The sequence below is a fragment of the Dromiciops gliroides genome, chromosome 1 (genome assembly GCF_019393635.1).
Source record: "Dromiciops gliroides isolate mDroGli1 chromosome 1, mDroGli1.pri, whole genome shotgun sequence".
NCBI classification, from domain to species: domain Eukaryota; kingdom Metazoa; phylum Chordata; class Mammalia; order Microbiotheria; family Microbiotheriidae; genus Dromiciops; species Dromiciops gliroides.
Genome location: NC_057861.1, coordinates 388,413,687 through 388,436,754, shown reverse-complemented (window position 1 = coordinate 388,436,754; position 23,068 = coordinate 388,413,687). Strand labels below are relative to the sequence as shown.

Sequence of the window (23,068 nt, the reverse complement as noted above, 5' to 3'; positions counted from 1 at the left end):
TGAAATGGCTTTTGACCCCAATATTCTTTTAAGAATAAAAAAATAGTATTCTTGACTTTATGGTGCATGATTACATTTATACTTGAATGTAGATAATCTAGGAATTCATAAAAATCACTGATTCAAGAGTTGGAAGGGAACTCCCAGTACAGAAATTCTTTCTATGATATTTGTCAGATAGGCATTTGCCACGCTACTTCCAACCCATAGTACTGACAAATTAATGAAGCTACATTATTGAGCTTTGGTTCAGCAAGAGAAAGAACACTGAACAGCTTCCCGATAAAACCCATTTCCATGATGAATTTCTTCATGCCCCACACCAGGATGAAGACAGACAGCATCCTTTCTCAGTTTAGCAAAAAGCACAAACCTAAGCAGAGAAGCCAGTGTATGACCTCCCCCTTCTCTTTCCCTAGGTATCTTTCACACACAACTTTCTTGCCATCTTGCCTTGCTTACTCCTTTATAAGGTAAAGATTAAGTAAGGAAGGGAAAGAAAGGAGTAGAAAAGTTAATTAAGTCTTCCATTTGGGGCATTAAAAAGGGAATTTCAAACTTTTTAAAAAGAGTAATAATGTCAACAGCTGTGCTCAAAAGAGGACCAGCTACCATTACAAGTAAGCTTGATAAACCTGAATCCACTCAATATACACATAATTATGCTAGGATCTCATCTGTTATACCTAAACTTCGTTAAACATTTAGCTTCCATTTATGGCCTAAAAAGAATAAAGCAGATGATGATTTTTAAAAAAAAATCTATATTAAATACTCTATATTATATTTATTTCTATAACAAAGAACAATATCATTTTGTTTTTATATGGCACCTTTGTTCCTAAACACCTTCCCATTATTTATCCCATTTGGTCCTCACAGCTTTGCTCTGATCCAAATATGTGATATTAGTCTTACTTTAAAGATAAAGAAATCAAGGCCCAGGAAGTTAAGTTAATTGTCCATAGTCATATGGTCAATCAATGATATAGATATATCTTATGAATCTCAGTCTAGCTCTCTTTCCATTAGATCCTCACAACTGTGCCTTCCTCACTGGTAGACCTGACAGTTCGGCTGTTATTGTTTGTCCTTCATTCTTTTTTTTTCTTTTTTTTTTGGGGGGGAGGGGTGAGGCAATTGAGGTTAAGTGACTTGCCCAGGGTCACACAGTTAGTAAGTGTCAAGTGTCTGAGGCCAGATTTGAACTCAGGTCCTCCTGAATCCAGGGCCGGTGCTCTATCCACTGAGCCACCTACCTGCCCCATGTTTGTCCTTCATTCTTTTTTTTTTTTTTTTGGTTTTTTGGTTTTTTGGTTTTTTGTTTTTTTAGTGAGGCCATTGGGGTTAAGTGACTTGCCCAGGGTCACACAGCTAGTAAGTGTTAAGTGTCTGAGGCCAGATTTGAACTCAGGTCCTCCAGAATCCAGGGCCAGTGCTCTATCCACTGCGCCACCTAGCTTCCCCTGTCCTTCATTCTTAAAGAGGACTGTGACATCAGGATGTAATGTAGTGACTTGCAGTGAATTGGATTTAAGTGAGGGAGGGCTGTGCAAAGTCACCAACCTTACTGTCTTCTCCAGAGCCATCTGGGTCTGGTGGCAAGATATACATGAGTAGAGATGGCCCTAAAATGTTTGAGTTAGAGCCAGATAAATCAATTTTGTGACCCAATCACACATCCTACCAGGAGAAATGGGATGGGAGAAACAGAGTATGTCAGGTCAAACCACCACTAGGATATGAGCCCCTGGAAAGAAGTTTAGCTGAACACTCCAGATAGTTCTAATCATCCTGTCCTCCTTTTGCTACAAACACACACACACACACACACACACACACACACTGCAGAGCAGATTGCCCTTTTACCAAAGGGTTCCTGCTAGGATAGAAAAAGTCCTTGAAAGTGCTGACTCTATAAAAAGACTGAATTACATTGAGAAATTCGTCACCAAACAGAACCAGCACTAGCTCAGAGTATCCTACTCAGAGTATCCTACACAGAGTAAACACTTAATGAGTATTTGTTGATATAAACTGAATGTTTCCTTGAATCACTTGCTCCTTGAAGTGACTAGCAGCCCAAAGAACCTATAGCCCGAAGCTAGTGGAATAATCCTCACTAATATAATGTTTGAATAGCTTTCTTCTACTTGCATTTGAATGCTAATCAAGAAGTGATAATATGCCTCATAATAAAATTTGACTTTTATACCCTAGAAAACTGCAGGTTTTACAAAACAAGTAATATTTTGGAAGCATATATCCAAATGCTAAGAAGGGCAGCCTTACCCCTCTTTCCCTTGACCCATAATGCTGGACAAACATGTTTTCCACTGCCAAGGCATTGAGAAGTTCTAATAATCCCTTCAAATTCGGTAAACTTCTCTTTCTGCAAGCTCCTTCTGAAGATTTGGGATTTAAGGCTGCTGATTGCTTTCATTTATTCTCATATTTTCCCAACATATCACAGACAACTGGATTATATGAAATCACAGAGATGGATTATATGAAAATAAGCAATAAATTTTGTCCCGGAATGACTGCTTATTAAATTTGAATCATCTGGCAGGTTCTTATCAGCTTTCCAGTTGCCCCAAAACAGTCCAAATAGCAGTTCACATCATTAAAGTTCTTGGTGGCTTTTAACAAACTATGTACCCTTGAGGGTCAACTTTAAGTGTTGCTATGGGTCAGTTTCAGATGAACTTATTACGTCCTGAAGGGAAGGAAAGTGGTCAGTTGAACAACCAAGAGTCAAGTCCATTGGCCAACAAATAGAATTCGTGTGCTTCCCCCTTTTTGAAACTTACCCAATGTTCCACAGGGCTTGTTTTTATAAGTGCAGATGTCATATCTGTAGAGGAGATAAAGAGAGAGATCAAATTTGTAATGTGATCAAATTTGTAAAATATTCTCATACATTTATCACATCTCTGTCTTGTAGCTCCAGTTGTCAGACCGCAATCAGTGTAATTATGAGCAGCCAGCTGGAGTACCGGCATTCTCAGCACTCTGGAGTAAACCGCAGGCTACACTGCACTCCCAGCCTCTGGCTGCGAGCCAGCGGGACACCTGCCAGTAAGAAAGAAAGGTTAAAGTGGACCTTTGTAATCACCGCTTCCATAAAACAGCCTGCCATACTGGTAGGAAGCTAGCGCAGCCTGTCTGCAGATTGCTACTGCTTCTGAACCAAGCAAAGGAGTGGCTTTTTTTCCCACTCTCTTCTGAACCTGCTGGAATATGTTCTTGTTAGAGCCACAGGCTGCAGTTTAGATTTTGGAATTATTAGCATAATTCTGAACTCCTTTCCACTCACTCCGACACAGGCTCTTGTTAAAAACAGCCAGTCCAGAGAGTTATGCCAAAAACACAGAACAATGGAAACAGAACTGGTGTCAGGTGGTTTGCGTTTTTCCCCCTTGTGATTTTACATGGGGTAAAAGATGAAAATAGCTCTAAGAGGTTTTTCAAACAGCTAAATAGACCACTCAAGAAACAAAGTTTTCCCAACGTTAGGCAGCTTTGTCCATGCTGAACTTCAAACAGCGATTCTCTCTTCAGAGATCGTGATAAAAATAACAGAACCCAGTGCATTGAACAAGCCATTAAGGACTTGGAATGTATTCATAGAATACCACAGGATTTAGAAGTAAGTAGAAGAGAACTGAATTTCTACCTCCTCATTTCATAGATAAAGAAACTGAGTCCTGGGGAAGGCAAATTGCTTGCCCAAGGTCTGAAATTCAAAAATGGGTCTTCTAACTTCTCAATAAAGCAAATATTCTGAAGTAAAACAAATATTCAAGACAATGAAATGGTTTGTGAAACCATGTTAGATTTTTTATTGAATTACACCTCAAATGCTACAATTATAATATTCTTAGAATTCGAGGTCTCAGCCTGACTGCATTCCTAAGAGTAAGAATGAACAAAAGGAGGGTGGGGTGAGGGTGGATTATAGCCTCTTTTGTTTTTCTATGTGAAAAATGAAGTTTTCTTTTTTTAAAATATTTTACAAACCAAAGAAAATCCAAGTTATAAAATTAAAAGAAACACTTCCCATTATGTTCAAGTAAAGGCTACAGAGTATCTTTGGTCAGCAAAATCAAACACTGGAAACAAATGATTCTGTCATTGCTAAAGACTCTGTGTACTTCATAAAGTAATTTGTCAAAATTTGTCATTAAATGTTTCGTATATATTGCTACTGAAATCCTGTATGTTCTTCTTTGTGTTATTGATTGAATACAGGGAAGCTATAGTTAACCTCTATAGATCTTTCTTTACAGTATAAAGTTTTAGACTCTGCTTTCAATTAGTCTGTCAGTCAGTAAGCATTCATTTAGCCCCTACTATGTGCCAAGCACAGGGAATACAAAGAAAGGCAAAAAACAAGTCACTTTCTCAAGGAGCTCACAGTCTAGTGGGGGAGACAACATGTGATCGACTATGTACAAACAAGGTAGATTCAAGATAAACTAAAGATAATCAACAGAGGGAAAGCACTAGAATTAAGGGAGATTGAGAAAGGCTTCCTGGAGAAGATGATATTTTAGCCGGGACTTGAAGGAAGCCAGGGGAAGAGGGGGAAGGAGAGTATGTGGCATAAAGGACAGTCAATGAAAATTCCCAAAGTTGGGAGATGGAGATGAGAGAATGTAAAGATTCTTTCCCCCTTTATATGATCTCTACTCCCTGATCACTCATGGGATTTTAACATCAGGGGGAATCATGAATGTAAGGCAGGTAAGTAGAAATGTATCCTAAATCCATATTAGTTCTGTATCACAATGGATATACCTTCTATTGGCCAACCCTGGGGCAGTTCCTGCCTCTATTCTACAATTGTCTTCCCCCACATACACAGATTCCATTCAATCACCATAATTGTTTCCTTCAGTAAACCCTTAACTTACCCTTAACTATAGTGAAGAATTCTTCCCCTACATATTTCAGATCAGATTATGCAACTCTAGAATACTCTATTCTTAATTTTTTTTTTTTTAGTGAGGCAATTGGGGTTAGGTGACTTGCCCAGGGTCACACAGCTAGTAAGTGTTAAGTGTCTGAGGCCGGATTTGAACTCAGGTACTCCTGACTCCAAGGCCGGTGCTCTATCCACTGTGCCACCTAGCTGCCCCTTAGAATACTCTATTCTATGGATAGTCTACCCTTTACCAATTTCAGTAACCAATCATGCATTCTTCATTTTATTTACATTCCAGAAATATTTTGTACTCTGTTCTGATCTACATTGATGGACAGCATCCACTGTCATTAGCATCCTCCTGCATTTCAAGGACAGGGCCCTTACAGCTAATGACAGCAACAGCTAGTAGAATACCTAGCACATGGTAAGCATTCAATAAATGTTTGTTGGATGAGTAAATGAACAGCAGTAAAGAAAAATAAGCAAATTCCTCAATTGAGTAAATGTTTAGATTTCTACTGATAAAGATTACAATTTGTTAGCTCAAATAAGAACCTCTGATGCAAACTATGAGATAATAAAGTATTCCAGCAGCATGTGAAAACAGTTAGAGAAGGTAAGTCTCGATGCTGAGATGCACTGATGGATTCCATATAAAGGCAGATAAAGAGGGTAAATAAATGATTGGAATTGATAAAGGAAGTTTAAACAACTTTGCTAATTGTTCTTGTTAAATTCAGTCTTTAGACATATTTATATATGATATGTAGATACATTATTGCACATAGGTACTGATGGATGAACTCTATGGGATACACACCTGATTGGATTTTATAGTCATTTCATAGCAACAGGGTCAACAATTATTGATTAAGCATTGATTGTGCTAGGTGGCACAGTGGATAGAATGCTGGGTTTTGGAATCAGGAAGACTTGAGTCTCAGACATTTAATAGCTGTGAGACCCTGGGCAAGTCACTTAATCTCTGTCTGCCTCAGTTTTCTCAACTGTAAAATAGGAATACTCACATCTACCCCTTAGGGTTGTTGTGAGGATAAAATAAGATAATATTTATAAAGTGCTTAGTATAGTGTCTAGCTAAATATAGCGTGTATATGTGTATATATGTGTGTGTATATATATATGTATATATATATATATATATATACTTGTTTCCTTCCTGCCTATATGCATATAGAAAATAGCCACACATCAATCCATAAAAGTATCAATCCATAAAAGTTGCAGAGAAGATGCTGACCTATATTGGTACAAGGAGTTTCCTTATGCAAAACTCCAATAAAATCACAGGTCCAGTCTTAACCAACAGTTATCCCTTCCATATCACAGGGATTAGCGGCTGGTGCCCCCAAGGTCTGAAAAACCCATATAAAGATTTTTGGCCCTCCTCTAGTACCAGAGAAGAAGTCTGAATTATTGTGGTATTAAAAGATAAAATGTGTTGATATTATAAAATACTATATGGGGTGCTACGTGGCTCAGTGGATAAAGCACCAGCCCTGGATTCAGGAGGACCTGAGTTCAAATCTGGCCTCAAACACTTGATACGTACTAGCTATGTGACCCTGGGCAAGTCACTTAACCCCAATTGCCTCACCAAAAAAAAAAAATAAATACTATATACATATTTTATGTATTTCTGAGTTTCTAAATTTTTCTGTCATCTGCTGACCTTTGCATGATGTCTGCAGTTTCCACAAAATTCACATTTAATTTCTTATGCTGACACTTGATATATCAAAACCACAGTGGGTAGAATCATGATGTGGAAGGGATAATTGTATTTGTTGGATCTTTGCTCATTATCAATATGAGTACTCCTTCCAAAGGTATAAATTTCATCCATGTCTTATCGTATGTCATTCTTGCACACATCATCTTATAAATACTCTGCAAGGAGTTCACCCAATGTACTAAGGGTCTTCCTTTAGGTTTCTTGACATTTATATGTGTACTAATGCAGCACACAGGCTGCAGATTGTTTATGCTACTTTTGGGGCATAGTCATGTATAATATCCTGAAGCCTATTTATACCCACCAAGTGTCCCATCATTGCCCTTTGAATGAACTGCACTTTCAAATCTTTGGAGACTGCAGTATTCCATTATTTGCAGCCATATCACAACACTAGAAGATTATTAGTGTTTAAAAGGACATTTACAATTTTGTTTTTTAATTCAGGGAGAAGCTTAAGGTTGTTTAAGGTGCTGTACAACTTCGCACACCAATCAGTCAGCAAGCATTTATTAAGCACCCACTCTGAGATTATTACCATTTTGCCTTGGATAGAGCCTGTGCTAGCATTCAAGGGGACCAGAACAGGCTTCTTTCAGAGAATGGGATTTTAACTAGGACATGAAAGATGCCAAGACATTATTCATCCACTTATTGTTTTCTTTGTGGATGTTTATGCCAAACTCTTTTGAGTAATTATTTACCTCATTTAAGAGATTATGCAATGTTCCAGGGTTTGATTTAATCAGCAGAATTTCACTGACAAGCAAAAGCATCTGGAGGGCCCTACCACCTCTCAGAAATCCCTCATACATTGGGACTGTGAGGTGAAGACCCCCATGACAAGCATGTCAGCTCTGGGAGATCATGTCTCCATTTTACTGCTTGACTTATTTTTTTTTTGAGCTAATATGATTTTTCTTATTGAGTAGAATTTTATTTTCCAAAATATATGTAAAAACAAATTTTAACATCAATTTTTTAAAATGCTTGACTTATTTTAATCATTAGAGGATTGTTGAACAAAGTTATCTCTGCTATCACATCTATTGGGTAATTTTTTTATCATATTGCTTATCTTTGAGAAAGACATTATTAGAGAAGAGGCTTTAAGGTTATATTTTATTCAATTGAATCAAACATTTTGTTATGGTCTACAAACAACAAACACCACACAGTGAGTTAATCTTGAATCATCTTGAAATCTAGGGTGTAAAGGATATTAGAGAAAAGCTAAAAAGGTAAAGAAAGCTGACATACTCTTGGCAACCCTAACCCTAACCCACCAACTAGCAGTATTGGGAACTCGGTGGTACCAACTTCTATGATGCTTTGTAATTTTCCTGTGATCCCCAGAGGGTTGGGCCATAGTTTGAGAATCACTGGTATAGGTATAATATTGTTTTTTTGGAGGTTATTTTTTTGGGGTGGGGCAATGGTCACACAGCTAATAAGTGTCAAGTGTCTGACTGGATTTGAACTCAGGTCCTCTGGTATCCAGGGCTGGTGCTTTATCCACTCCACTACCTACCTAGCTGCCCCAACCATATAGGCATAATATTGTTTAGACTATCTGCAATCTACCTTCCATATAGCTTATATATACATAGTTGTTTGTACATTTTTCTCCTCCATTATACTGTAGTTCCTAAAGGGCAGTCACTGTTTTTGTCTTTCTTCATATCCCCAGAGTGTACAGTACCTGGCATATAGTAAGCTTTAAATACGTTTGTTAAGTTGACCTGATCCACTATGTGCCATTCACTGTAGTAGGCAATATAATATGTAATATGAAAAATAAATTCCCATTCACAAGGGAATTACATTCTAATTAGAAAGTCATGTACAGATATACCACTGGTGAGTTATTTTTTCTTTTAATCTCAGCCCTGGGTTTCTCTAATAGGTGAATAGGAAATAATTAGTTCTGGAGAAATCTAGCAGTAAAGAAACTCTGATGAGTAAAGAGAATAAAGTAAAGGGGGATGAAATGACAAAAAGGAAGTAAAGAAATGGAGAGAAGCAACAATATATTTCATATGAATAAATGAAATTATAAAAAGAAGGGGTCTGAAGCAAATAAGGTTAGAAGTTTCCCACCCAGCTGCTCTCCTGGACTTGATGATGTCCAGAAACTCATCATCCCACAAAATGACATCAACTCTGAAACTCACACCTCCTCAGCATCCCCTGCCCCTACCGCCTCTCCCTCCCTCTGATTGGAAAGGGCAGAGTGTAGACATTGGTGAACCCCTCCTAAATCCTTCATTTAAGAAGGATGCCTAGGCCAGTTGTCACCTCATCATTTCCTACCAGGCTATAGGACTTCATCCTGCCCCACCCCTCCTTTTCAGTTTCTTTTTACCTGTTGTCTTTGAATAACTTGAGGCCTAGGACTATCTTTTGCCTTTCTTTGTATCCTTAGCACTTAGCACAGTGCCTGGCACATAGTAGGCACTTAATAAATGTTTACTGACTTGACTGAAAGTGAGAGAAATGCTTATGTTTGAGATGTTTTCATATATTTGAATTAAAGCAAACTTCTCCAGTTCTTCAGTGTCTCAAAGATCATTTGTGCAGATTTTTATTAGGTTAAAGACTTCATGTTGATACTAAACTTTGTTATTTGCAATTGGATCTTGAAAGATATAGCCATCCTTCCAGTTGTTTGACTACTTCATGAGAATTAGTATGCTTGCATGCACTAGAAAGGTGATCTCACCTAAAGAATTTCATTTAATCCAGTTAGTTAACTAATCAATCAAAAAATTATTAAGTATCTACTATGTGCCAGGCACTCTGATTGCACTGGGGATATAAGTACAGAGAATAAACCAATCTCTTCAAAGAATGAAAATCTCTATTTATATTCTAATGTGGAAGATAACAAATACATATGAAACATATACAGCACAAAATAAAATTAATAAATACAGATATATACAAAGTTAAATTTAAGGTAGCTTGGGAGGGCATTAGCAATTGGGAGCATCATGTGGAAAATGATGCCTGCACTGTATCTTAAAGGTAAAAAAAGGATTCTGAGGCTGAGGTAAGGAGGTATTACATTACTGCCATGGGGAAGAGCCAGCACAAAGCCACAGACATGGGAGATGAAGTTTCATGAGTAAGAAATGTAGAGGAGGCAAGTTTGGCTGGATCACAGAGTTGTGAGAGGGGAAGTAATGTCCAGTGAGGTTGGAAAGATAGGTTGAAGCCAGTTTATATATAGCCATAAAAGCTTGACAGAAAATTTTTATTTTATTTTACCCTTAAGGCAATTAGAAGCCATTGGGGTTTGGTTGAGTAGGCAAGTCACATGGATACATCTACATTAAGGAAAATTATTTTAGAAGACTGAGTACGGTATGGAAATACTTGGAGAAGGGAAACCAATTAGGAAGCTGTTGCAACAATCTACAAGAGAGATAATGAGGAAAGTCGGTGAAATAAAGTGGAAGTTGTATAAGTAGGGAGAAAGGGTTGGATTAAGAGATGTTGTAAAAGCAGAAATGGTAAGATTTGGCAAATGATTAGATATGGGGGTGAGAACAAATGAATACAAGATAATGCCAAGAGGCCTGAGACACTGGGAGGATGGTGGTGACTCTGGCAGGAAGATGTATGTTTAAAAGAGAGGAGGGTTAGGGGGCAGTTAGGTGGCACAGTGGATAGAGCACTGGCCCTGGAGTCAGGAGGACCTGAGTTCAAATCCGGCCTCAGACACTTAACACTTACTAGCTGTGTGACCCTGGGCAAGTCACTTTATCCCAATTGCCTCACTAAAAAAAAGAGAGAGAGAGAGGAGAGTTAAAGAGAATGATAATGTTCAATTTTAGACATTTTCAGGTTGAGATGTCTCTGGGACATCCAGTTTGAAATTTCTAATAGACAACTGGTGATGTGAAGCCCTGGGTAAAGACTAAAAGTGGATATATACATTTGGTAGTCTTCAACATAGAGATAATTTTGTTAAACCCAAGAGATCTTGTGAGGTTACCAAGGGAAAGAATATAGAAGAAGAAGCCAGGAGAGCATCAGTCACAGCCTTAGAGAACACTCATTGTTAGGGGTCATGACAAAGATAATTAGTCAGCAAAGTAGACTGAGAAGGAGTAATCAGATAGATAAAGCAGAAGAGAGTAGTGTAATGAAAAAAGGCAACTCTGCTATTTTATTATTAGCCTAAGCAAACTGTATTTAGGAAGATAAATAGCTCTTAAGTAAAAAAGATTATTGTGCTCGCTTCGGCAGCACATACACTAAAATTGGAATGATACAGAGAAGATTAGCATGGCCCCTGAGCAAGGATGACATGCAAATTCGTGAAGAAAAAAAGATTATCTAACATCCGAAACCAAGTTGGATCCAACATTTATTAAGCATTTCCTAAAGGCACTTTGCTAGGTACTGAGGGTCCTATTTTCAAGATATCTAAAATGATGAAAGATACAAAAGACTGGAAAAGGTCACAGACATTATTATTGTAGGAAAAAAAGGAGATGAAGAAATTTTCAATAACTACAAACCTATGTGCCTACTTTCTCATTTCTAGAAAATCTTTTATGAAAATAGTTTACATACGGATGAAGGGTATCTTTGATGAAACTATGAAAAGGGTTCAGCCAGGCTTTCCAGTTACACAAAGGACTAAAAAGTACAAAAAATCATTAGCCCTTATGCCATACTACTCCTATTCCCCACTATTCACTGCCTTTTCTCTCCATTTCTTGATCCTATGTTTTTGCTTTATATTCTACTCACCCTTCCATGTCAACTTCTGTCTTCCCTTTTAACCTTACTCTCTCCTATCAAGCAAAATCTGCAATAATGGTAAAGGAAGATATGAGAACAGAACTGGATCAATCATGGACATCTGCCTAGGAACCAGTGTGCTTTGGGGGTTTGTCTGGTAGTTATTTGGCTGGAGAGAAGAGAAGCTCAAGATGAAGAGATGTCCCCACTGCCAAACATGCCCCTGCCCCTGTGACGCTATTTGACCAGCCCCAGCTCTGGCCACAATATCTGAATCTAGTTCCAGACCATAAATACTAGCCCCTGCTAAGAAGATTTGTGACCTGAGTAGATGGGGATAGGCTGCAAATGGTTTGTTTACAAAAGGGACCCCAGCTTTCAACTCAGGTGGTTTGTAGGTCAAAATAGCATTTTTTCTTCTTCCTTTGTTTGGAGGCAGGATATATAGCACATGGGGAACAGGGAGCAACAAGGAAGGGAGAAGTTAGAAAAGGTCTGACCTAAAATGTCCAAGACAAATGACTATGTCAGTCCTTGCTTTCTTTGTTTTTCTCTTCCACTCATGCACCCGAGGTGCTTTTCGACACCTAATCCTCAGTTTCTGGTTTTCTTTCCACTTTATGCAATCTGTTTCTAATCCTTGTGAAGAACATGATTCATAGGTAAAGCTGTCCTAATCATCTGACAAGTTTCCTGGGTTCCTGGTTTAAAGTGTGGATTCCTTAACACCCTGAACAATCTATTCATTCTGAATATAGTAGGCTCTTAACAAGTGTTTCTTAAATTGAATTAATTATACATCTGCTGAAGTGTCAGAGCAAAGAATTGGCTGATCCAGGTTAATGAATGAAAAAAAATCTTTAGGGAATGGTTGGAATAAGAGGCTCAGATCTTCAGACAAGTGTGGCAGTGATGGATGTGAATGGATGAAAGAGAAAGAAATTCACTCAGCACACCTGGGCTGAGAACTGAACTTTCTATATTTCAACAGAGAATGTGTCTCGAATGGCTGTAAAATAAGGATTTGCAAGGGCTCCTCAGTCAGTTGTTACAGAAAGTGTAGGGACTTCTGAGTGCTAAGAATTTCCAAGCCTTCTTCAGATTGGTAACAACTTCTCCACTCCTCCTCATCCCCATACCTTATATGGACCTTTCTTTTATAACTCTAATGCTCTTATATAACATTGTACCTTATAGTTATGTCAAGTGGTATCATAAAATCATAGTTTTAGGACTGGGAGGGACATCAGCCATAATCTCATCTACCATCCTCTTTTAACAAATGAGGAAAATGAAGCCAGGAGATATTAAATGACTCACTCAAGGTTACACAGGTGGGGAAAGCTGGGATTTGAACCCCCCAGCCCCAAACCTAACACTCTTTCTGCCTCATCACAATGATTCCTCAAATCCTCTCTCTTGACCATAAGATACTTGAGGGCTGGGATGATGTCTTATTAAAATTTTGCATCTTCAGTACTTATCACAGAGCTCTGCACATTGTACCTAATCAGGGCATGATGTTGTTCTAGGTACCCAAAGACCATTAGAATTGTGAAAGCTGTTAAAAAGTGATTAGGCATTGAAACCTATGAGTCAAGCAAGTGGGGATGTAAGCAAAGTTGATAAGAGGGAAATCTATGCCCTGGATTCCAAAACCAACTTGTCTCTCTACAAGTTTCGTGGGGGAATGTTTGATGTCAAATTCCATATTTGTGGTTAAAATTCTTTGCTAAACAAAGAATTGGAAACAAAGTACATGCCCAACAATTGAGGAATAACTAACCAAATCATGATTTATGAATGTAATGGAATATTACTGTGCTCTAAGAAATTTTGTATATGATGACTACAGAGAATCATGGAACTGGTACAGAGGGAAGTAACCAGAACCAAGAAAACAATATACACAATGACTACAACAGTGTAAACTACAAATAAAAGTGAACGTTGCAAAATTAGATAGAACAAGTATGATTTTTTAAAAAGATATGGGGGCGCAGCTAGGTGGCATAGTGCATAAAGCACCGGCTCTGGATTCAGGAGGACCTGAGTCAGACACTTGACACTTACTAGCTGTGTGACCCTGGGCAAGTCACTTAATCCTCATTGCCCCACAAAAAGAAAAAAAAGATATGTAAGACATCTCCACCCTTTGCAGAAGTGAGGAGTTCACAAGTGTTCTACATTGCACATCTTTTCAGACTCTTTCAATGTATTGATCAGTTATGCTGATTTTTCTTCATTTTCATCATGTCTTTTAAAAAAATTATTTGCGGGGTGGCTAGGTGGCGCAGTGGATAAAGTACCAGCCCTAGATTCAGGAGTACCTGAGTTCAAATCTGGCCTCAGACACTTGACACTTACTAGCTGTGTGACCCTGGGCAAGTCACTTAACCCCCACTGCCCCACAAAAAAATTAAAAATATTATTTGCTATATGAAATGACTCTCTGGGAGGGGGAGTGCTGTTGAGGGTAATTATGGTACATAAAAGAGACATCAATAAAAACTTATTTTTAAAAAGGTTAAGTATAATAAAGAAACCCACAATTTCATGAAACCTGTGCTTACTAAATAACTCAAGCAATTTGACTTTGTTGAATATGCTATGATTCCCATCTGACACTAAAGTTACAAAGGAGCTGAGTTGATTCAACAGTGTCATAATTGCTGTAAACTTTTAGACTATAAAGAAAGGCTAGGAATCAATTTCTGCTCGCTTATCCAGCTTTGGATCTTCTCTTGCTCTAGTTCTCTGAGCACTCAGAAATGCAGATCACTTGGCAAGGCCAATTGGGAAACATCTATAGTCACCTTCCATTTTCTGGTCCTAAGGCATCAAGTATTTTCTCTTGGTAGATTTTTATGTACATATTGTCTTCCCCAATAGAATGTAAACTCCTTGAGGACAAGGACTACTTAATTTTTGCCTTTGCAAAACACAGCACCTGGCACATAATGGCCACTTAAAACATGTTTGCCAATTAACAGAAAAAGTTCTAAAGGATCTCACCCCACTGACAGATGTGAGGCAGAAAAATAGTCTCAGCACAGAAGAGTTTCTTGTAGTGATCCAATTATAGAGAAGGGGATGGAACAAAAGCTAGCATTCTAGAGTTTAAGTCATTTGTTTGCCACTAAGTCATGTTCCCAGACCAACAACAGAACTTCTTTTGTCTCATTGAGCCTCGTTACATGTGGCCGTAAAAGAGCAAAATGACAGTGAGACAGATCTTTCCTATTTACTTTGCATGTAGTCAAGCAGAGGCACTCAAAACTGACCTCAGTTGCACTACCAGATGGAATGGAATAATGAAGAACAAAAATTCTTTATGGGCCAAAAAAATTGACAATGCTTGCCACCCTCTGGAAGGGATGCTGAAGACCTCAAGCCACTTGTATTAAAAAGGCAATGTGCAAAAAGCTTACTTTTACATTATTCACTTGGCAGTCTACCTTTGTTGACAATATACCTTGCTCCTTATATAAATGGTGTAATGGAAAGAGCACTAGTTTCAAATCAAAATACTTTGGTTCCATTACCAGCTCAGACACTCACTCCCTGAGTGACCATAGGCAATTCACTTAATTTCTCTGAGCATTAGTTCCTTCATCTGTAAAATGGGCACAATATTTATATCATCTACCTCAAAAGCTTCTTATAAGGGAAAGTTTCATAAACTATAATGTACAGTATATTTGAGATAATAGAATAACTATTATTTCTAGCACTTGAAAGAGTGAGACTGACAACTTTGTGCAACTCTGTCTCACTTCAATTCAATTCACGTGCCAAATACTGCCCCATGATGTCATTGGTCCTCTACAAAAATGAAGGACAAGCAACAATAGCTCTTTACAGTTTGTAAAGCACTTTTGAAATATTATCTTATTTTACCCCCCAAAAAAACCATGGGAAGTAGATGCTATTATTATCCGCATTTTACTTATGAGGAAACTAAGGGAGATATGTGACTTGCCCGGGACCATATAGCTTGTATGTTTCTGAGGCCAGATTTGGACTTAGATCCTCCAAATTCCAGGTCCTGCATTTTATCATCTTTACTATGTAGTTTCCTCATATTATTGTGATAAACATCCAATATCTGACTTTGAAAAAAATATCTCTTGCTAATATTCTTGTGATTATCTAAAGATGTGTATAAAATTTTTCTTTAAATGCAGCATTTGATAAACAGGATTCATCAATGATATTTGATCACAAATAACAATAAGTCTCATACTGTACAATGACCATTGGAGAGAAGTCAGAGTACTAATACTCATTATCCACCAGTGTCTTTACTTTTATTAAATGAACAAAATACACATGCTATTTAGAAGATGCTGCTTCCTTGGGATTTCATCAAAAGCTAGTCTTCCCACTTGTTCTGGTGAACTGGTTTTTTTGAAGAGACAAGTAGGAGCATGAAAGGTATTTTGCATTGCCAAAATGGTACCTTGTAGTATAGTAAAAAGGGCAAAAAGGTTTGGGAATTATCAGTCCACTTTATACACACTTAATACATTAACTTCCAAAGATCATAAATACATGCTCTTTCTCAACCCATTGTAATAATTAAGAACCCCAGGAAAGAACACTGACTTAGAAGCTAAGAGGAGAGAATATGTAGAAATAGAGGGTGGTCAATGGTATCAGAAGCTGCAGTGATATAAGGATGAAATATATATATATATATATATATATATATATATATATATATAAAACAATGAACTCGATGATCTTAGGAAAACAGGGATAGACTTGCACAAAATAATGAAGACTAAAATGAGCAGAACCTAGATAATACTATAGTAATAATAATATAGTAACAACAGTATTGTTTTAAGAAAAATTTTGACTAAGTTATTTTGACCATTATAAATACCCAAATTAACTACAAAGGACATATGAAAGAAGCTGCTATCTACATCCAGAGGAAGAAGTGATAAATAGAAATAAGTATAAATATACATATAAGTATAAATATAATATAAGTATACATATACATATTTGTATCTAATGGTAACCATTTCTGGTGAAGGGAAGAGTCAAAAAAAGGGGGGAATAAAGTTACATGATAATTTAATACTTATTTAAAAGGAATAGCAAGTTCTACATACTAGATTTGCAGTTTCATGTATAATCATTTATTTTCTATTCTACTATGTTATGGAAATATTTATTTCTTAAATTCAGCATAAAATAAACAAAAATTTTAAAAAGAAAAATTGTGCATTTGTGTAATCAACTTAATAAAAAAACTTATGCGTGAGACAAAAAAGGATGAAATGCAGTTTAGGAAGGAACCTTCTGTGTAGACAGTCTAAAATATGTTCTGACCACTGATATGCACCACTCACGTCAACACCCATTCCAGGGCTTACCATGAAATGCTGATGTTTTCTGTCCTCAACAATGCATTGAAATAACCACCCCAACTTCTCTCATTTCTTTGGTTCTTTAAATGTTTTCTCTTACCCTTGAGTAAGTCACTTAACCCTTACAGCCTATTCCCCTGAGTGTAAAATGGAGATGATAATAGTTGTACTACCTACCTTGCTTAGTTGAACAAGAAAAATGCTGAGAAACCACATGGTATAATGGAAAGAGCTCTGAAGTTGGAGCCATAACAAACCTAGGTTTAAATTCCACCTCTGATTAGGTACATGACGAAGGGCAAGTCTCTAAGTCTCAGTTACTCCATGTATAAAGCAGAAGCAGAATGTTCTAGGCAATGAGATCAAATTCTGCTTCTGATGCTTACAACCTTGGTGAACTTAGGCAAGACTCTGGGTCTCAGTTTTCCTATGTGTAAAATAAATCAAATTACCTCTGAGGTCCCTTCTAGCTCTAGACCTTGAGACTATGAACCTAGCAACCAAGTTCTGATTCATACAATTAATAAAATTACCCTGCAGTGGTTGCATTATTTGAATTTACACTGTATATTCCTATTAGGCTAGAAATAATTACATATTTTACATCTTTATGACTGTAAATAGTGAGAACTCAAATATATATATATAATAAATAATCATATGTTGCATATAATATATAATAATACTATATATAATTTCTACAAGTTGGAACCTAGTTGTATCTGTAGTACCTGTCTTACTAGAAGGAATTCACCAAATATCTAGTTTCCTAAACATCTTCCATACCTATTCTGATGTGTTCTTAATTTAAGACCAGTTATTAGAACTAAGATAACTATCATGTATGGGCAGCTAAGTGGCATGGTAGACCTGGAGTCAGAAAGACCTGAGTTCAAATTCAGCTCAGACACTTACTAGCTGTGTGACCCGTTGCAAGTCATTTAACCTTGTTTGTCTCTGTTTCCTCATCTGTAAAATGAGCTGGAGAAGGAAATGGCAAACCGCTGCAGTATCTCTACCAAGAAAACCCCAAGTGAGGTTATGTAAAGAATTGTTATTTGAGGTTTTTATGCCTCAGAGCGCACTGGCCTGGGTGCTCCACCCACTGGTTGTAGCCATTGCCAGGGCTCTGGCACCTCACATCATCACCACTCCCCAACGCCTACATGGGCCTGGCAAAATTTAATGATTGGAAGCCTAGTGAGGGCAGTCATGTGACTGTCAGAGCGGCCATCCCATTGGCTGGGGCTGTGTGGGGTGTTTCTAGGTTTGGGGGAGGAGAATTGGGCATTCTAGGTGGAAGCTGGAAAGCGACCGGAGGCGTTCTGCTGCGTATTTTCAGCTGATTCCTTGGCGGTGGTATTTTTTCAGGTATTATAATTTCCCTTTCCCCATTTTATTTCCTTTCCCTTGATCCTACTGATCCTGTTTGTGGTGTTTTTTTAAGTTAATTCTTGTTAAAATAAATCTTGTTCTGTTTTGAGGGAGGCTGCCGGGATCCTTCCTTGCCCCAATATTGTGGCGAGCCGCTTAGCTAGCACTCCCCACTTAAAAATTGGTCCCGACAGTTTCAAAGTCAGACATGACTGAACAACAACTATCAAGTATGGTCATTTTTTTCACTCCTTAAAATTTGAAACCCTATTATTTACACCGTGGACCCTAAAAATGTTAAACCTCTCTGTCCTTCCTCCTTCCCCACCATTTTCAAACTACTATTTCAATCTAATTCTCCACAAATCTTTTTTTCTACCTACCCTATTATCAGAATCAACTCAACAAATGTGTTAAGCAACTGCCACTACTTTACTATATTCAAGCAAACATGTATCCATATAAATTCTACTTCAGATTTATCTCATAATCTAGAAATAGCTGAATGTGTTGGTTGTTCAGTTTGAAATTCATATTTCCAACTTCTTTGTCCCTTTAACCTTTTCTGTTTGCCAACAAGTTCACTCCAATTATTCAAGTTTCTGAAGGATTTTTGCTACTTGTGATTTATGCTTTTTCTTTCTTTCTTTTTTTTTAAGTGAGGCAATTGAGGTTAAGTGACTTGCCCAGGGTCACACAGCTAGCAAGTGTTAAGTGTCTGAGACTGGATTTGAACTCAGGTACTCCTGACTCCAGGGCTGGTGCTATATCAACTGTGCCACCTAGCTGCCCCCATTTATGCTTTTTCTTAAACATATTATGGTTTATGTAGTTATGACATACTGCCTTCACTAAGCCTTAATACTAAAAAGAATAAACTATCACATCTCTATGTTTGTAAATATCTTGTCAATATTAAAACCATGTATACTTTTTATAAGTGTCATGCATATCTACATGTGTATAGATCTATGTATATAGGTTTGTGTATTATGAACCAAAATCTCCCAGATTTAAATTATTTTTTAAAAGTAATACAAGTAGGGGCAGCTAGGTGGCGCAGTGGATAGAGCACCGGCCCTGGAGTCAGGAGTACCTGAGTTCAAATCCAGTCTCAGACACTTAACACTTACTAGCTGTGTGACCTTGGGCAAGTCACTTAACCCCAATTGCCTCACTTAAAAAAAAAAAAGTAATACAAGTAGGGGGAAGCTAGGTGGCACAGTGGATAAAGCACAGGCCCTGGATTCAGGAGGAACTGAGTTCAAATCCAGTCTCAGACACTTGAGACTTACTAGCTTTGTGACCCTGAGCAAGTCACTTAACCCTCATTGTTCCCCCCCCCAAAAGTAATACAGGTACCTTAGAGGAAAGGTGAAGAAGTAATACTCTAAGGTATGACCATGAGATGATAAGATTGGCTTCCTTGTAGAAACAGAGGAGAGACAATCCTAATGGAGACATAAGCCAAGCCTTGTTGCTGCCCTGCTTTCCAGGAAAGACACTTGGCTCTCCCCTTGAGCAAAGAGCTGTTCTGGAAGAGTGCCTTGCACACAGTAGGAATTGAATAAGTGTTTGCTAATTTTAATCTGACTAAAGAGAAGTATATATTATTTCACAGCAATGTCAAAAATGAATCACAAGAATTTTTCTGCAAGTGAGATGAGACATGAAATGTTAAGAAGCAGCTCATGAGGAAGAAATAACACCAAGGATAGGAATTTCACCAAAGCTTTAAAGAGCCAGTGAGGGGCAGCTAGGCGACACAGTGGAGAGAGCACTGACCCCGAAGTTCAAATTTCACCTCAGACACTTACTATCTGTGTGACCCTGGGCAAGTCACTTAACTGCAATTGCCTTAAACATTTAGGACCATCTCCGGTCATCCTGATAATATATCTTGCCACTGGACCCAGATGGCTCTGGAGGAGAAAGTGAGGCTGGTGACTTTGCACAGCTCTTCCTCACTTAAATCTCACTCATTGCAAGTCATGACATCAGTCATGGTCCTCTTCGAGAATGAAGGACAAACAACAAAAACAACAATAAAGATCCAATGATGCTACAGTAGGGAAGCTGTTCATAGTGACTCATGAAGCAGTCATCCAATCACCCACAATTCTAGTGAAAATGTTGAAAGGAAAAGATCAGAGATTTCATCCACCCAAAGAGGTGATTAACTGTGAGAATTATGAGTGATGACTTGAGAGAAAGAAATAGATTTCCAAAGGAAAATTTAACCTGAATAAAAAGAAAGTTTCTCAGAAGACAGAACATGTGTTTTGAGTGATGTGCAGAAACAGTAAAGCTCTGACATTTGTTCTGATCTCTGTAGGGCAAATAAAGCATTGTTTTGAGGATAACAGTAAGAGGCAGTGAAACACAGTATGTTTTTAGTATTACCCAGAATCAAAGTATCAAAGTCTGTAAATGAAAAACTCTGACTTCATTCAGGCCCAGAAAAGTATGCTGTCAAAATGACAGGGGAAAATGATGTTCATTTGTTTCTTTGACATCTAAGGCACTAGCCTGCAGAATTTATACCAAAAGGTTAGAGTCAATAGAGCTTGAGATGTAGAAATTCTGGTGTGTTTGAGAAATTGTGCATGACATAAAAGTCAAGAATTAAAGCTCTATGTCTGGTTTCTGTGACATGACCATGCTCTGGTTCACATTAGGCAATGAAACATTTGTTTTGTTAGCAAAAAATACAGTATTCATTAACAAATGGGGTCACAAGGAGTTGGATATGACTGAAAATCAATAAGTGACACTATTTGGCAATGGATTGAGTATCTGGGATGAAAGTGAGAACCTGAGGAGGGCACTAAGGTTTCCAGTCTGGGTGGCTGAGAGGATGGTAACTGACTGACTGGTATCCCTGACAACAATAGGAAAGTTTAGAAGAAAAATGGGGAAGGTAATGAGTTTTTTTTTTTTTTTGGACATGCTGAGTTTGAGCTGCTTAAGGATCATCCAATTAGAGATGTCTACGAGGCAATTGCTGATTTGTTACTGTGGTTCAGGAAGTGACTAGAATCATCTGCATAGAGTTGATAATTGAACCCAGAGAAGCTAACAGATCAGCAAGTAATATAGAGCAAAAGAACTGAGTCTGTGGGGGTCACTCATAGTTAACAACAGTGACATGGAAGGAGAACCAACAAACAAGACTATGAAAGAAAAGTTGGATGATGTGGAAGAGAGTCACAAGGAAGTAGTTTCATGAAATCTCAGAGAGAAGAGTGTTCAGAAGAAGGTGATGAACAGTATCAAAGGCTGCCAAGAGGCCACCAACTATTAAGATATATTCATCTACAGTACTAAAAATTCATTCATTGTCTCCATATCTTTAAAAACCATTATCTGCTCAATAAAGGACATTCTTTTGTATTAGTGAGTGAAATCCCTAACAGATCTAAGCCCCCAAAAGGCTTCATACTCCACTTTAAGTTGACTTAAAAAATTTATCTTTATATCATTCACAAAGTAATAGGTACTAACACTTTTGTTGAATAAATGAGTGAATTCAATTGCCAAAAATCTCAGTGAAGAAGAAAAGGAAGTTGCATTTAGATAGTCTTTGGTGGGTAATGAATTCTGGTCTTAAATGGTCACTTACAAAAGGAGAACCACGTGATCAGAGACAAATACAAGGCAGACACAAATCTATAACATGGTCCAGAATGAGATGAAATTTGGGTGCGGAAATTCTAAAGACAAAAAAAAAAAAGGTGTTTTTTTTTTCTTCAAGGTCTTCCTCAGTGATAGCTTTGGTACAAAAAACAAAGACAAAAAAAATAGGTCCATTATGCTCATGAATAAAGGGAGTACAACTATTCAATCTTCATTAGCTTTCTTTTTTTTCTTCTTTTTTTCAAGGACTACTCTAGAAAGAATAGAACAAACATGTCTCTAAGAGGTCATTATCATTTGAGAGAAGTGAAGACATAGAAAGAAAGGATTTAGATATTCTCAGTAAATTATATCCTACAGAAAAGGTCTTCCAAAATGTTGGGGAGAGTGGAAATAGTTGGGGAGAGAGGAGGATCATGGCAAGTTTCTAAAGGGTGTGTGATAAACTCAGAGTATGGGAAGATGAGCTGCAACCCAGTCTCCCAACAAACAGGCTCATCTCCAACATAAAGAGACCTACCTTTCACCAACACTCTCCTATGTTCCCTGAAGCTTTCACCCCTCCCCCCCATGCCAAACATTAACCCTCAGGACAGTTATAATCTAACTGGTACAGGGAGATCTACCCACCAAGTGCCCCCTGGATGACCTAGGTAGATACAACAATGGACTTTGGGTTGGTCTTTTTGCCTCAAGTGTCTCCCTCTGCAACCCATCATCCATATACTTGTGAAAGTGATCTTCCTTATACTGTTTCAGTCAACAAATACCAATGGCTCCCCATTTCCTATAGATCAAATATAAATTCCTCTGTTTGGCATTTAAAGCCCTTCACTACCTTGCCCCAACCTACCTTTCTAACCTTATTATAAATGTCTCCCCACACCGCCCCCTGCACTTTACAATCCAGTCTAACAAGCTTTCCTGTTGTTCCTCACTCATAGAAAAACACAACTAAAATATTTAAATGTGAATAGGTAATTTAATATGATGTTATCCATTAACCAAAACCACAAAAGGGAAGAAAAATGGATTAATATTGAACCCTTTCCATAGAACCAAAGTCAGAAATGATTCGCTTTTACTTGTTTTTAAATTGTTCAAGGTGAATACTGATGACCAGAGAAATTTGATTCCAACTGAAAAGCTGTTATGTTCACTGACTAGTAGGACTTATTACATAGTTGTAATATTGTTGTATATTTCAAAAGTATCCACTAAAAAAGAAAT

At 37.7% G+C, this 23,068-nt stretch overlaps 1 protein-coding gene and 1 non-coding gene across 2 annotated transcripts in view; one reads left to right on the top strand and one right to left on the bottom strand.

The window, feature by feature from the left end:
- The window catches only part of ADAMTS6 (ADAM metallopeptidase with thrombospondin type 1 motif 6), a 349,111-nt gene that overhangs the window by 185,069 nt on the left and 140,974 nt on the right, over nucleotides 1–23,068 (bottom strand). The window contains 1 exon segment of the mRNA XM_043970648.1: nucleotides 2,814–2,857. Coding sequence (XP_043826583.1) covers nucleotides 2,814–2,857 — 44 coding nt within the window.
- On the top strand, nucleotides 10,928–11,034 carry LOC122737510. Its single transcript, XR_006354344.1, has one exon. It is a non-coding gene; the product is annotated as a U6 spliceosomal RNA (small nuclear RNA).